Below are 16834 nucleotides of genomic sequence, written 5' to 3' on the forward strand. Positions count from 1 at the left end.
TTTTACACTCATACACTTACATGCACACACATCTACACACAAATACATATTCATTTTCATAACTTACAGACATACATTACCTTTTATAACAATTAATTTATTTTAACAATTAACTTGTTATAATTCAAGGAAGAGAAGAGTCAGTATCCTCATGAATAAAATAATTAATTTTGTGGTCAATAAAACAATCACATACCCGGAGGGATGCTTTGTATATCTATAAATATATAAATATATCTATCAACAATAACACAGTAACAATTGGTAATATTTATGGGTCCAATATAGATGATCCACTGTTTTTCAGAATTTTTTTCAGACATTTTAGATATTTTCACCTGTCCAATCAACAAAAAGAATAGTACTGTAATTTCCGGATTATAAACCGCTACTTTTGTCACATGCTTTCAACCCTGCGGCTTATTCAATGATGCGTCTAATTTGTGAATTTTTTCTAACGGCCCCTAAGGGCGCACGAGCAGAAAAGGTAAGCGTGAGACAGGGGGAGTGCGGTATATGTGTTGGGGAAGATGCAAGTTTATTGTGTAATCCCACTTAATGAACATTTAGCAATAACAGAGCTGAGCTGTACGTCAATTTAGATGACAGTCTGTACTGGACAGTCAATTATGGCCTCATCCCACAATCCCTTGCTGCCATTAGACCCAACGTGCACGTGACCGCAACTACAATATGAAGCAGCTTCCAAGTTAAAAGCAATCGTTAAAAGCAGTGTGAAAAAATCCACCATCACCAACGGGTTTGGAAAAGCCGGTCTGCTGTGTGACGGAAAGGACAGCACAAGCTCAGGAGTGAATTTGCCTCAGGAAGAGCGTGACACTGGAAAGGAAAGACTGAGAGAGTGTGTGGCGAAGAATGTCTGACGATTCCAATCCGACACTGAGGAGGAAGACTTCCATAGTTTCAGTGCACAGGAGGAAGATAAGGAAAGCTGTTAGTGAGTCACAAGTTACCGCTGCTCTCATGTTTTTTTAACCAGCCCTGTTACTACCATATTACTGCCGTGTCACAGGCACTTTTGGAAAGAAAAGCTCAGGTTTATTATTATAACTTTGAAAACTCTTTCTGTGTACCATCTTTCTTTGTAAAATTCCGCCGCAGGCGGATCTTCTTGGTTGTTCACTTCCCCGTTTGGAAGAAAGAATAGGGTTAAAAAAGAATAGGGTTAAAAAAGAATGGGTTAATAAAGAATCATTCATCGTTCTTCTGAGGGAAACCTTCTTTTAGTACAGTTCTCTTTCACTCTGTATAACAAACATAAACGCACACCCCCCACACACTTTCACTGCTCTTGCTCTCACTCCCTCTTGCGCTGCACGCACGCTCTCCCCTCCTTCCACTGCAGCGCTCCCTTCCTTCTTACAGACGCGCGCGGTTTTAGCACATACTCATCCTCAATCTACGACACATGTTCCAACGTGGGCACATGCAGCTTATAGACAGTAGACATGTAGAAAATGGTTTATCATTTAAAAATGTAATGGGTGCGGCTTGTAATCAGGTGCGCTCTATAGCCCGGAAATTAAGGTACAAGTATTTGGGAATCCACAATTACAGTAAAACAGTTCATGGAGGAATTCGGCCTTGCAGATTGTTGGCGATCACAAAATCTCAAAACCAGAGAGTTCACATTTTACTCATCAGTCCATTGTACTTATTCTTGCATTGATCTCTTTTTAACCAGTAACTCTATTATATCAGAGTTCTCTGATTCAAAAATCCATTCAATCATAGTTAGTGACCACGCTCCCCTTACGTTTCAGTGGAATCTGTTACATAGGTACAAAAAATCACAGCATCAGATGGCGATTCAATACATAGCTCCTTCAAGATCCTGAATTTAATAATTATTTTGAGAAAGAATGGGGATCCTTCCTAGAAATTAATGACATGCCAGACTTGTCATCCAAAGTGTTATGGGAAACAGGTAAGGCAGTTCAACAAGGAAAAATCATATTATACTCTCTTTATAAGATAAAGAAACTTTATCTTATTTTATAAGATCTTCTTCAACCTTTTTGAATAATAATTTTTTTTTTTTTTTGAAAAGAATGGGGATCCTTCCTAGAAATTAATGACATGCCAGACTTGTCATCCAAAGTGTTATGGGAAACAGGTAAGGCAGTTCAACAAGGAAAAATCATATTATATTCTCTTTATAAGATAAAGATAATTTATCTTATTTCATAAGATCTTCTTCAACCTTTTTGAATAATTATTATTTTCAAATCCATTAGGGCAGCTACCAATTAATTTTCATTAATTTGTTCTTTAGTGAGTTGAGGATGCTCAATGCTATTAAAAAGTGAGTGAGAAGCCATGGACTCACTTAATTGATATGTAATTATCATCTGCTTACACGCTATTATCACCATAATATGATTGTCTCATTTTTTCTTTCAGTAAGAAAACAATGACCTGAAAAGTTCTGATTATACAAGAATATGATGTTCCTGTTGTTCCTGATTAAATAACCCACATTAATGTTTGCAACCTTCAGCTTTCAATAAAAAGAGGCTCCATGCACTAGGAAGGCAGAACTCCTCTGTGACAATTCGCGCTGTCACACACTGATTCTCCTTCTATAGAAGTCTAGCAAAAGTTCTGATCTCCTGCGTGGTTCTTCTCTTTATAAAGGAAAAATTCATAACCCTAACACACTACATGGGCATGCAAGGCGGGAGTCAAACCTGCATTCTTAGGACCATGGGTCGACAGCCCTACCGCTACACCACGGCCACCCCCAGCAGTCAAACTGGCTTTGTTAAAGGAAGACAATCCTCTAGTAACGCAAACAGATTATCTAATTTAATACATTTTTGCAGCAAGAAGACACCATTTTAGCTACCTTAGATGCAGACAAGGCCTTTGATAAAGTCAATTGGACCTTTCTCTTCAATGCTATGAAAAAATTCTGTTTTGGGGAGCCATTCATTAACTGTATCAAGACTCTCTACAACGCCACTTGAGCCACAATAACCACCGATGGTATTACATCCCAGAGCTTTACGTTGCATAGAGGAACTAGACAAGGTTGCCCACTCTCTCCTTCTTAATTTATTTCTTTTTACTGATCCATTAGCAGCAGCTATTTGACAGAACCTCAACATAACAGGAATCCAGACATCTCAAGCCCACCATAAAATTAGTTTATATGCTGATGATATTTTACCCTGAGGCCTTATTGCTTCAACTTTTAGTTATTGTTTGATGCTATTTATTAATTTGTAAATACATTGGTTATTTTATGGAGACAATCTTTTGGTGTTTTTGTTTAAAAAAAAAATTTCTTCTATCTGATGCTCCTCTAGGTCCCCATGGATATAAAAAGGGGCATAACAACACAAATTAAACAATTTCGGGAAGAAATTACCCAAACTTTATCTACCTTCTTGGGCTCCCTCATCTCATTATCACCCACACTGGAGACCTATGAGGATACCTTTCAGAGCTATCACTATTGAAACTTGACCAGTCTAAAACTATGTTTATTCTTGTTGTAGCAATAAAAAATGGTAAAAAAAAAAAATACAATAAAAAACTATCTCTATGAGCTGGAAATCACAGAACACCATAAACTTGTCTATGTGGAAAAACCTGTGTCTTGAATACATTTCTTTAGCCAATTTATTACCTTCTTCCACTGATATGACTGAACTACAATCTGTTTGGTCGGCTCTCACTGAGTTCCTAAAAGAACATTGGACATTAAACATTCCTAAATGAACATAAGACTAATTAGTAAGTAAATAATGAAAAGAAAAACTTAGATTATGATGAAATGCAAACTTTATTCACATCTTATAGAAAATCTCTTTAACAGTTGTTTCATGTTTCAGAAATACTGTTAAAATGTTAAATCTGGATCTTCTCCCTTATTCTGCACTTTCAGACTGTAAAGAAAAATCACAAAAATTACCAGTCACACATGAAGTTGATTTAGATTTTAACCCTTGTGCTATCTTAGATGACCCCACCCTTGCATTGACGTGTTCTCCCTACCATGACAAAGGTGGATAAAGGTGGAAAAATTTCATGTAATCCAAGGACACCGGTGAGGTTCACAAATCATTGAAGAAAAAAGGTTCACCGCACTGTCTAGTGGGTCTAAATGACCCAACTCCCAATGTTAAAGTGCCTAGGATAGCACAAGGATTAATACTAAAAGATTAAACAATAAAGAATGTGTAGATTATAAACAGGTGAAAAATCAATGTTTTGGAGGGTTTGTATTGCATAATGCATTATCATTTACCTTTCCAGCATCACGACTCTTGACTCTCAGCTTGTTAACCTGGGACTCTGCAATGTCAGCACGTTCTTGAGCTTCCTCAAATTCATTCTGGACTTTTCTGAGCTTTGACATATGTGTGTTGGCCATCTCCTCCTGTGTAAAATTACATTCAAATAAGTTTTTATGCTTGTTTTACTTTTCTTGTCTGTCACTGCAAAATTGTCATTCTTTAAAAACTATTTTACTTACAGCTTCCTCAGCCTGTCTTTTGTAAGCCTTGACTTTGAGCTGCAGCTTGTCAACCAGATCCTGAAGCCTGGCCACGTTCTTCTTGTCTTCCTCAGTCTGGGTAAATAAATAAAAATAAAACAGATACTTACACACAAAATCCTTTTTTTTAGTTGTTAGATGTAAAATTAGGTATGTACCTGATAAGTGAGCTCCTTCACTCTCCTCTCATATTTGCGAACTCCTTTGATTGCATCAGCTCCACGTCTCTGCTCAGATTCAACTTCACTCTCCAGCTCACGCACCTGTGTAAAAATAATGAAACAAATGTTTTGCTTTTATTTAGGGTACAATCTTTTCCATTGTTTATTTAACAAAAACACAAATCATTTTAATCTCATACCCTAGACTCCAGTTTCTGGAGCTGCTTCTTTCCACCCTTCATAGCCAGGTTCTCAGCTTCATCCAGACGATGCTGCAGGTCCTTCACTGTGACCTCCAGGTTCTTCTTCATCCTCTCCAGATGAGAGCTGGTGTCCTGCTCCTTCTTTAGCTCCTCAGCCATCATGGCAGCCTGAATTAAATGTAATTTTAAATTATAGATTGAAGGGAGCATAAACAAGACCTGTGCAAATCTATATCAAAGTATTATGAGAAACAATGAAGAACCTACATCAGTAATGGCCTTCTTAGCTTTCTCTTCTGCATTTCTTGCTTCTTGAATAGCGTCATCCACTTCACCCTGAACCTGGACAAGATCAGACTCCAACTTCTTCTTGGTGTTCAGAAGACTGGTGTTCTGAAAAGAGGAATTGATAACAGAGTTTAGTGATTCTCTAGTTGTGGACAGCTTTTAACTGTTTCGTGAAATATCAACCTGGGAGTGAAGCAGTCCGACACGTTCACTGGCATCCACCAGCTCCTGTTCAGCCACTTTACGTCCTCTCTCTGTCTGTTCCAGAGCGGCTCTCAGCTCCTCAATCTCAGCCAACATCAGACCATTCCTGCGCTCCACCATGGCAACCTGTTCCTTCATGTCCTCTTGTCCTCTCAAAGCATCATCAAGGTGCAGTTGGGCATCCTGAAAACAACAATAAAGGTTAGAGAGACACAACTCACTTTCTATTTTATGAACATTTGAATGCACTTAAAGTGTCTTCAAACTCACCTTGAGTTGTCCCTGAACATTCCTGAGTTGTTTCTGGGCCTCAGCAGCCTGCCTGTTGGCATGGCTGAGCTGAATCTCCATCTCATTCAGGTCTCCCTCCATCTTCTTCTTGACTCTCAGGGCATCATTTCTGCTCCTGACCTCAGCATCAAGAGTGCTCTGCATGGATTCAATCACTCTCTGACTGTTCCTCTTGATCTGTTCCAACTCCTCGTCCTTCTCTGCCAGCTTCCTGTCAATCTCACCTTTGACCTGGTTGAGCTCAAGCTGTACTCTGAGAATCTTGGCCTCCTCATGCTCCAGAGTGCCCTTAATAATTTCAAACAAACATCAAAAAAGTCATTTACAATAATAAAATAAGGCAGTTAACCAAAATGTGTGCCGACATTTCAGTGGTTGTCAGTACTCAGCATGAAGAAGTTTTACCTCAGCTTCCTCCAAAGCTGTCTGAATTTCACTCTTTTCAGTCTCCACCGACTTTTTGGCTTTCTCCAGCTCATGGATGCTCTTTCCAGTCTCACCAATCTGCTCCGTCAGGTCTGAGATCTCCTCTACAATGAATAAAGTTTATAAAGCCAATAGTTAAACCATTTATTTTTATAGTATAAAATTCTCTATCATTTTAGATGAAGTCTAAATTGTCTTAAATGTGCATATATCGGCACTTTCCATTTATGAGTAGTTATATCACTTCTGAAAAACATACGTTGCAGGTTTTTGTTCTCCCTCTTCATGGTCTCCAGCTGATCCAGGGCCTCCTCGTAGGAGTTCTTCATCTTGAACAGTTCTGTGCTGAGAGAGCGAGCCTCTTTTTGAGCTCCTTCAAGCTCTGCCTGGCTCTCCTCATACTTCTGCTTCCATTCTGCCAGGACCTACAGGTTATCCATTGGTTGCAGGTTTGTTACTAAAGTAAGTGTATCTTCCCAACATGTTTTACTTTTTTTAACTGTCAGATGAACATGGTACCTTGTCAAAGTTTCTCTGTTTCTTGTCCAGGTTTGCAGCAAGAGAATTAGCTCTCTCCACATCAATCATGAGGTCCTCCACTTCACCCTGCAGCCTCTGCTTGGTCTTCTCCAGAGAGGCACACTTGGAGTTCACAGCCTCAATGGACTCCTCAGCCTCCTGCAGGCGCTGGGCAAGCTTTTTCCTGCAGCAAATGGATGGAGTGAATGTTTTAAAAGAAGTAAGAAACAGAAAAGTTTGATAAAATGATGAACTGCATTGACTAACTTGGACTCCTCCAGTTCCTCAGTGCGCTGGATGGCATCAGTTTCATATTTGGTTCTCCACTGAGCCACCTCACTGTTGGCCTTGGACATTCCTCTCTGCAGCTCAGCCTTGGCCTCCTGCTCCTCCTCAAACTGCTCTCTGAGCAGATCACAGTCATGGCGGGCTGATTGAACACCATGAGCCAGAGCGTTCTTGGCCTGACAGAATAAAAAAAAATAGATCTAAGTAGTGGTCTCACCAGTCACTCAATTCTGTAAAACACCACAACTAAGAATATAAACAGTAGTTAAAGGTTCCCATGCCTTCACTTCCTCCTCCACAAGTCTTTTCAGCTCCTCAATCTGCTGAGTGAAGGCCTGTTTGCCTCTGGTCAGCTGAGAAACTAGAGCTTCTTTCTCTTCAAGCTGGCGAGAAAATTCACCTAGAAATTTAAAAGTAAAAGAATATTAATTGAAATATTCCAAAAAGGGACTTTTTTTCTGTGTCAAGTGACTGACCATTTTCGGTCTGAAGTCTTGCCCTCTGTGCATTCAGGTCATTCAGTTGCCGAACGTTTTCATCATTTTTGGCCTTGAGCTCACTCAGCTGATCCTCCAGAGTTCTGCACATTTTCTCCAAGTTGCCCTTAAAAAATTACATGTTTAAATTTAGACATTATATGTTGACAAAGAACATTTAAAAGACTGAACAAACAAAACCTTTGATTTAGCAACACCCTCCATGTTGCTGCTGAGATCATCAATCTCCATCTTGTACTCGCTCTTCTCCTTCTCCAGCTTCTGTTTGACACGCTGCAGGTTGTCGATCTGTTCTCCCAGCTCTGCAACGCTGTCGGCCTGCTTCTTGCGGAGAGCTGCTGCAGTAGCTTCATGCTGCAGCGTGGACTCTTCAAGATCTCTCCTCAGCTTCTGGAACTCAGCTTCCCGCTTCTTGTTCATCTCAATCTGAGCAGCTGTTGCCCCTCCAGCTTCTTCAAGCCTCTCACTGATCTCCTCAAGCTCTCTTGAGAGATCAGCTCTCTGCTTCTCTACTTTGGCCCGAGCAGCTCTCTCAGCCTCAATCTCCTCTTCCAGCTCCTCAATACGAGCCTAAAATTAAAGTCCAGACAAATATTTTCAAGGTGTCTTTCGAAACAACTTTTGACAATTTCAAAGATAAAAGTACACATAGAGATGTATATTTATATTTATAAAATTACCTGGAGTTCCTTAATCTTCTTCTGAAGCTGAGCACCAAGGGATTGTTCATCCTCAATCTTGCTAAGAAGCTGACTGATTTCAAAGTCCTTCCTGTTTACAAAGTGATTAAAAAGTAGAAATACATTTTTAAAATGTATATAAGCAGCAGATTTAATCAAAATTGTTTCTTAGAAACAAATTGTGTTTGGTTATATCAAAAATCAGGTAAATCAAGATTTTGTCTGTCCCTATAAAATTATTCAAATTAATTTTTATAAATATTGAAAAAACATCAACCAATGTTTGGACAGAAATTAATATGGTTTTAAATACCGTTTAACAAATCATACTCAATTTTACAATCAAACTAAGATTTTGTTGATCAATGTACACTCATTATGTATGTTTCTTCATTAGCAGATTTCCTCATATGTTTGTTAGAACAAAGTTTTTTTTAAATTGTGTTTGGCTGTATCAAAGTCAGTTAAATCAAGATTTTTGTTTTTCCCTTTACAATTTTTAGATTGATTTTATAAACAGTGACATAACAAAAAAACAAAGTTTGGATAGAAATTAGTCAATACGGTTAAAATACCATTTAACCTATAATACTCAATTCTACAAACTATCATACTTCTTGATCTTCTCATCAGACTGCTGCTTGTCATTTTCCAGATCCATTATGGATTCCTGGGCTAGTTTCAGATCTCCTTCCAGCTTCCTCTTGGCTCTCTCAAGATCCATGCGGAGCTTCTTCTCTTGTTCCAATGAACCTTCAAGCTGTCAGATAAAAATATTTCATTGTTAAATAACATCTTCAAATCATCTATTTCAGACAAATTTTACAAATCAAGTGATTTTTTCTTACATCATCCACTTGCTGTTCCAGCTTGGTCTTGGCTTTGGTCAGAGTGTTGACTTTGTCTTCCTCTGCCTGGAGATCATCCAGTGTTTGTTGATGGGCCTCTTGGAGGGCTTTCTTCTCCTTGGTCAGCTTTGCAATGGACTCATCTTGAGAAGCCATTTCCTCAGTCAGGTTTTTCACCTTTGTTTACCATAAAAAGTTAAAATTTATATTTTTAATATATATATATAAAATTACAAAACATTTGTTTGTGCTGAATATACTAGTTCAATATTAACCTTGTTTTCAGTGGCATGTTTCTCCTTCTCCACTTTAGCCAGGGTGAGCTCCAAGTCATCAATGTCCTTCTTCAGTTCAGAACATTCATCCTCCAGCTTCCTCTTCTTAGCAGTCAGCTCAGCATTGATTTCCTCTTCATCCTCCAGTCTCTCAGTGGTCTCTTTGAGTTTGGCCTCCAGCTGGATTTTGCTTTTAATGAGTCCCTCACACCTTTCCTCAGCATCTGAGAGATTCTCAGTTTCCTGTAGTTTTAACAAATTCAACAGCTAACGGTCTGCAACTTATTGTTGTCATTAAAAACAAAAAATGGTTTAGTGCTATTTTGGTTGTAATCAATGTCCTCCAAAATGGACACAATAGAAAAATGAAAGCATTTTTATTTATTAATGTAAATGTTTTACTTATAATTTCATCTACCCTTTCAACAGATTAATGACAGAAATGTTTTAGGTAATTTTCCTTTCATGTTTGCAGCTACTTCTAACTTACAGAAGCCACTTGAAGCTGCAGGTCATTCTTCTCCTGCATCAGAGAAACCATTTTCTCCTCCAGTTCCTTCTTCTTGGCCAGAGCAGCAGCCAGGTCTGTTTTCATCTTCTCATAGTTTCCTTTCATCTCCTGCAGCTCCTTCTCAGTCTCAGCGCTTTGCAGAAGAGGCTTGATCTTGAAGTAGAGTTTGAGCCATGGCCAGTTCTTCACATTCATGAATGAACGGACGTTGTACTGGATGGTGTAGATAGACTCTCTGTTTGCACAAATACACAGTGTACATTATAATACAAACATTTTCCGCTGTAAACTTGCCATTAAATACGTTTGAAAAAAATCTCAATTAGTTTACCTCCTCTCCATCATCTTAACAAACTCCTTCCTCATAACGTATCCTCTGCAGAGAGCCTGAGTCATGGTCACCAGTGAAGCCAGTTTCTCATCTCTCATCTCCTCAAGTGTACCCAGCAGACCAGCTTTGAAGAAAACCTGAGATTGACATCGAACAATAAATTTACTAAGTCTGCACATGAATTACTCGTTTCATTTGCAAAATTATCCTGTTAATAACATTTCTTTAAATGATACCTTAGTGTGTCCGAACTTGTACTGACTGTGGTCAACATCAATGGAGCCAAGCAGCTTCTCTGAAGCTTTCTTGTTGTCGATGAACTGTCCCTCAGGGATGACACTGGCATTCAAAACTTTGTATCTAAAAAAATAAAATAACATTATTTTTTTTTTTGTTTTGATTATTTTGTTAAGTCATTTACACTGATTCCCTTTTACATAAATCCAGGTTTTACCTCTGCTTGAAGTCACCATAGAGGATTCTGCCAGGAAAACCCTTTGTGCAGATTCTGATGCCCTCCAGCACACCATTACACCTCAGCTGGTGGATGACCAAGAAGTTCTCCATAAGACCTGAAAAAAAATGGATTAAGTTCACAATAAATATAATGAAATCTCAAAATAATTATGTCAAACATTAGCACTGTGGCTTTATAACCTGGAGTCTTTGATTCATTTGGAATCAGGCAACGCACAAAGTGGGGATGAGTGCTCTTCAAGTTTGTCATCAGTTTGGCCAAGTTCTCCTGCGGGTCCATATTAGGACATAAGAGGTCTTTTTTTCACCACTGCTATATTGTTTCAAATAAAAATATTTCGGAAGACTTACCCTGAAAAGAGCAGACACAGTCTGGAAGGAGCCACCCTTCTTCTTGCCACCCTTCTTGGCACCACCAGCATCTGTTAAAAAAACAAAGATCTGAATGAAAAATGGCAGAACTGTGTTTGTGTTTAATCTTGTCTCGCATGAATGTGTTAAGGTAATCAGTGATGAGCAGTATTAAATACCCACACTTTTTGGGTGACAACATTACGCAAGTCATTTAAAAATAATTGCTAATTTGGGAGGAAATGATACAAACTTGACTTGATAATTGTATCACATTTTCTTCGTTTCCTCCTATTATGATATATTAAGCATGAAATGAAGGAATTAATTTTTAATTTTATACAGCCACTCTGAACTTCAGTACCTCTCAAAAATGAACATAGACAACATAAATCACATGTTCATACAATATTTTGTGAAAAAGAACAAAAAAGCTTATATCTCAGTTTTAAGACGAAAGTATTTTCATAAAGCAATTACACATCATTTTGATCACTATTCCTCGAACATTTGCAAGTTTTTATGTGGTGACTTCCATTCTTACCTTCAGCTCCTGCATGGGCTGCATAGAGGTAGCACAGCAGTTTGTTTGAAGACTTCTGGTAGAGCTGCACCACTGAGTCATTCAGTGGGTCCTTGTTCTTGTCCAGCCAGCCAGTGATGTTGTAATCCACTGTTCCAGCATAGTGAACCATGGCAAAGTGAGCTTCAGCTTTTCCCTTTCCAGGTTTAGGCTTCTCAAAGGCCTTGTTTTTGCCAAGATGCTGGTCATACAGCTTGTTCTTGAAAGTTGTATCAGAAGCCTTGGGGAACATGCACTCCTCTTCAAGGATGGAGAAGATGCCCATTGGCTTGGAAGAAGTAATATTTCATGTTAAAATAGCTGAACACCTCCCCATCATTTCTGTTGACCTAAAAATACAAGTAATTAAATGGTTCATCACCTTCTCAATAAGCTCAATGCAGGCAGCCAAGTCCATGCCAAAGTCAATAAACTCCCATTCAATGCCTTCTTTCTTGTACTCCTCTTGCTCCAGGACAAACATAGTGTGGTTGAAAAACTGTTGCAGTTTCTCATTGGTGTAGTTGATGCAGAGCTGCTCCAAGCTGTTGTACTGTAAGTAAATGTAGGGGAACATTTCAATCAGCTTGATTTCCTGCATTTTTTTAAATCTTCTCAGCTGCAACTCACATCAAAGATCTCAAATCCAGCAATGTCCAGCACTCCAATGAAGAACTGTCTTGGCTGCTTTGTGTCCAACATCTCATTGATGCGGATGACCATCCACAAGAACATTTTCTCATAGACAGACTTGCACAGAGCACTGACAGAATTGTTGACCTAGACAAGAAAAAGTTTAGTATCATTTGCATATTCAGTATGAGCTCTGTTTATTGTCAATGGCCACGTTATATTCTCAATTTTACCTGTGGGACGGTCTGACCTTTGGTGACCATCTCATTTCCAACCTTGACTCTTGGGTAGCACAGAGCTTTCAGCATGTCAGCTGAGTTTAGGCCCATCAGGTAGGCAATTTTATCAGCCACTGAAGAAAAGAGGAATAAATGTGTTAATGAAAAAACATTTTTTTTTATCTCTGACATTACTTTGGTAATTTGGCAGTTACCCTCTGTGCCGTCAGGTTCTGCCTGCTCCTCTCGCTGCTTCTGCTTAAACTTCATGTTACCATGATGCATCACAGCACCAGTCAGCCTGTAGATGCCTAACTTTTCCTCACCGTTAAAGCCCAAAATATCAATGGCAGTCTAGATTGCACATCACAAGTACAGATTAATGTATCTGATCTTCTCTCTCGATTTTCAAAATATAATTTAAGAAAAAGTATAAAGTATTTGTTTTACATCAGTTGCAATGAACTCCTCAACGTCATTGATGCTCTTGACAGTGATTTCACCCATGCTGATCAATGGGAAGTCATAGGGGTTGGTGGTGATGAGAAGAGCCTCTAAAAGAGAAAAAATACATTTTTATGGGCTTGTAAGATAAATGTTGAGTTTCCATATATTCAAGTTTTATAATATCATACCCAGGAGCTCAGGTTTGTGGCCCGTCATCAGCTGGTAGAAGATATGGTAGCTCCTCTCAGCAGACAACTGGTAAGTGACACGAGACTTCTCCAACAGATCTGCAATCAACCAGTTAAAAGAAAGTTAGTATTTCTGAATTACAATTTAGCTACAGAAGTACATGTTAAAGACCAATAGAGGCTGTTTTTCATGCCACTTGTTTCTCTGTTAACTTACAAGTTTCAATATCAGCGGAAGCCAGTTTTCCACTGGAACCAAAGTGAATCCTGATGAATTTACCCTGAACAGCATAATGATAAACATTATTGCATGTAAGAGGAAAGTGACTCATATTCTCAAGCCATTAGATTGATTCAAACACTTACAAAACGGGAGGAGTTGTCATTCCTCACAGTCTTGGCGTTACCATAGGCCTCCAGCAGAGGGTTGGCAGCAACAATCTGATCCTCAAGCGAGCCCTGCAAGGATACAGGATATTTTTACATTACATGCATATGCAATCACATTACAGCAATCTCAGACCAATTCAATGACTTTACCTGAATTTTTCCAGAGCTTTGCTGCTCCTTCTTTCCACCAAGAGCAGCAATTGTTGCAAAGTACTGGATGACACGCTTGGTGTTGACAGTCTTCCCTGCACCAGATTCTCCACTGGGGTACACATTTCACATTTTATGCCTTTAGGGTAAGTTTCCTTAAGTTGACAAATCTTTTGTATTTAAATATGTCTAATACTCACGTAATCAGGATAGACTGGTTCTCACGATCTAAACAAGCAAACATCCAAGGGTTACATAAGTTTCCCCATAACATAACCAACATAAACTTGTTATTATGTTTGAAAATTCAGGGTCACCTGTGAGCATAAATTGATAGGCATTGTCAGAGATGGAAAAGATATGGGGCGGAGCCTCAATCCTCTTCTTTCCTCTGTATCCTGACACACATTGAGCATCATACACAGGAAGCCACTTGTATGGATTCACGACCACGCAGAACAACCCAGAATAGGTCTATAAGAGAAAACAAAACATTATTTTGTTTTTTTTCTAAAATGGAAAATTGCAATTGCAATTATAAAATAAAGTAAAACCAGATAAACTAAAACTCACATAGATCATCCATGATGCATAACGCTCTTTGAGGTTAAACAGCACAGAGGGCTCATTAAGGTGGGTCATCATGGCCATGTCCTCCATCTTATCAAACTTTGGAGGGTTTCTGGGATGGATATCATCCTCTTTCACAGTGACAGTCTGTAGAATAATAGTTTAAGTTGTATATTCAAAAGATGTCACATCATATCACATCATAAAAGCCCTTTCATATTAAAGAAGTGATAAACTAAGTTGACCCACATTATAAAGTTAATATGATCTCCTTTTTTCTTTTTCTTACCTTCCCTCCTTCAGTCTCCACAGTGGCTTTGCCACCCTCCCTTTTGATTAGTTTACACTTGAGATACATCTCATCTGCATCAACAACGAAAAAGGCCGTTTTGGCATCAAATGGTGACGTCTGGGCCTCAATCCTCTCCCTTTCTGGCTTCCGGAGGTAGATGGCCGCCGGGCCATACTGCTCCATTTCAGCATCCGTACTCATGATGGCACTTTTAGTGGGGCCTACAGTTTATAAAAATAATATTCTTTGAGAGCTTCTTCACAGCAGGAAAAAAACAAAGATCCGTCTGATATAGTGTACCTCAGCAGATGGAAACCCTTGGTATGATGAGTACCAGTATATCAAAATGCTGCAAAAACAATTTTCCGCATATTACATGATTACTTAAATTGTAAATTGCAAAATAAGCACATTTCCAAGCAAAACTTTTTTTTACCTATAATGCTAACATTTATACAATATGATTGATAATAACACATTTTATCTTAAAAAAAAAACTTTTTTTGTAATTAACAACTAGATCATTCATACCATACAGAAGCACGGAAAAATTGGAGAGTTTATTGCACTGACCTGTCTGAATTGCCTTTCAATTAAAGCACATGCCCCATGACTGCCGTTCTTATATACTGCATCTCTGCTTCATCAGCAAAAGCCCCCACTAGATTTGGTCATGCAAGCTTGACACCTTGCTGCTTGATATCAAAGGAGTCAAAAATAAACAAATATTTCTGCTTTATGTTTCATGTTTCATGATATAATAAATACACATAAGTGCATATTTATTTCAAGAATATTTAATTAGCAATACAATAACAATGTCACTGCTTTTTACAGATGTATTAAAATGATTGGAGTTCAGTTTTTGAATAATTTAGAAGTTAAAAAAAATCAGAAATCTCCCATGATTTTGATCAATCTTAGTATGAAAAAAGTTTAACATGATTTATTTATTTGTTTAATAAAAAAGACATTATTGTTGTTAAGTGTCACCTTTTTTGTTTTAGATTAAAAATACCCCTTCATTGTTAAGTACCTTTATGATGTGAATCCATTTGGGAAAAAATGTTTAAAGATTCTTTTTCTATGTCCTCCTAATTTTAATACAACAGTAAAAAAATAAAGTTTTAGATTCAGAGAAGGATTGGGAGACCAGTGGTGTTTAGTTACTGCACATAAAAGGTAATGACATCTATAATAATATTCCAGTTGGTCTTTCCATTTGCATTGGATAAGTATTGCATGTCCATGTGTAATGAGATTAATGCAGAATTGGCAGCTGACAGTTCACACCCAGCAAAAAATGACAAAATAATTTGTGACAGTTAAAGACAAAGTAATAAACTGTGTCTAATTTTTTTTTTTTTTTTTCATTTCTAGTGAGCAGGTAACCTGGGAAAATGTCAAAAATTGTCTATGGTTGCCAAGTTTAGTGTGGACTGGTCTTATAATTCTCTATTTGGCAGGTAACGATGATGGTTTTAGTGTGCTCGAAATAAATCCACCTTTAGCAGAGAGCGCTGAGTCATGTTTGTCGTTGAGAGAACTGCTTATTTATAGGACAGATTTAGAAATGTTGTTAACCCATTGCCTAACTTTACTGAGGCTTGTAATATGAGTTTTAAATTTAAAACATTCTTTTTTATCTTTAAGAATAGAATGCTTTTTCTTTGTATTTCTCAGAAATCCAGAATTTGTTGTAATCTTAATCTAGGTCTAAGTAGAAATGTTAGCACAGACTGTAACACTTAAATTACGACCAAAAGGACAACATGACAGAACCATTTTATTAGTGTGAAACTGTCTTGCAAATATTGCTTTAAAAGGCTTTTTGTTTTAGAAAAAAATGCACCACAAGTAAAAAACATTTTTGATCGTGATGTTTTTATTTTCATGAGATTTGGGGTTGAAGCACAAATCAAAACCAAACGGCTGACCTTAAATCAATGATACTTTGGTCGAATGTCAGTTGTGTAAAATATTTACGTCCTGCTTTTTATTAAAGGTTTTTGTTGTGGTTAGCTAGGGAGGATAAACCCAGGAATAGGAAGACTCTGACACATCCAGATGTTTTCAAAGATTCAATCAAATGCCAAGCATAGGCGACAGCATACAATATGCTCCATAACCAAACACAGAATGAACAGTCCTTCAAATAAGGAAGCTAGATTAGATAAGTGCAGGCAGCTGTGACCAATTCGGGAGAGGCCACAGCCAACCAGCAAAGAAACAGGACCTAACAGCAACACTAGGGGGCAACCCATCACATGACCCCTCTAACAAAATCTGGCTCCTAGACATGTGAGGTTGGTCAGAGTGGTCCCGGCGGTAGCGTTCGATGCAGCTTCCCCTTTTTCAGCGGCACATCGGGCGAAGAGAGAGACACTCTGTCTTTCACCCTGTATTCAGGAGCAGCTGACTGATGACGGTATGACACTGCAGTGAATCTCTCCTGATTTTGTAGAAGCTGGTGTCGATATCTGCTCCATGTATGCCAACAATGGCTCAC

At 38.3% G+C, this 16834-nt stretch overlaps 1 protein-coding gene across 1 annotated transcript; it reads right to left on the reverse strand.

Moving 5' to 3' along the window:
- Positions 1-3792: 3792 nt before the first annotated feature.
- Positions 3793-14920, reverse strand: LOC101163631 (myosin heavy chain, fast skeletal muscle-like). The gene is made up of 41 exons (XM_023957480.2): positions 14899-14920; positions 14626-14674; positions 14323-14546; positions 14037-14180; positions 13781-13937; positions 13664-13691; positions 13464-13575; positions 13290-13382; positions 13141-13204; positions 12924-13022; positions 12739-12842; positions 12504-12642; positions 12304-12422; positions 12068-12217; positions 11820-11990; positions 11420-11726; positions 10876-10946; positions 10705-10792; positions 10502-10619; positions 10284-10407; positions 10048-10184; positions 9696-9951; positions 9206-9448; positions 8931-9107; positions 8697-8842; positions 8083-8173; positions 7583-7972; positions 7382-7508; positions 7187-7305; positions 6885-7081; positions 6618-6801; positions 6358-6523; positions 6078-6202; positions 5652-5960; positions 5361-5564; positions 5157-5282; positions 4887-5057; positions 4684-4788; positions 4505-4600; positions 4277-4408; positions 3793-3914 (listed from the first exon to the last, which is right to left on the reverse strand). The coding sequence occupies exons 3-41, from the start codon at positions 14524-14526 to the stop codon at positions 3897-3899; spliced, it is 5811 nt and encodes a 1936-aa protein (XP_023813248.1). The 5' UTR covers positions 14527-14546; positions 14626-14674; positions 14899-14920; the 3' UTR covers positions 3793-3896.
- Positions 14921-16834: the final 1914 nt, after the last annotated feature.

The sequence above is a fragment of the Oryzias latipes genome, chromosome 8, assembly GCF_053564925.1.
Source record: "Oryzias latipes strain Hd-rR chromosome 8, Olatipes_Hd-rR_3.1".
In the NCBI taxonomy this organism is placed as follows: Eukaryota; Metazoa; Chordata; class Actinopteri; order Beloniformes; family Adrianichthyidae; genus Oryzias; species Oryzias latipes.

What these genes read in the sequence shown, in the direction of transcription:
- LOC101163631 (XM_023957480.2), bottom strand. Translation starts at nt 14,526, where the DNA reads ATGAGTACGGATGCTGAAATGGAGCAGTATGGCCCGGCGGCCATCTAC. An exon ending in CCACAAACCTGAGCTCCTGG is followed by an intron (nt 12,843 to 12,923) that starts GTATGATATTAT and finishes TTTCTCTTTTAG; the next exon opens with AGGCTCTTCTCATCACCACC. An exon ending in CTGGATTTGAGATCTTTGAT is followed by an intron (nt 11,991 to 12,067) that starts GTGAGTTGCAGC and finishes ATTTACTTACAG; the next exon opens with TACAACAGCTTGGAGCAGCT.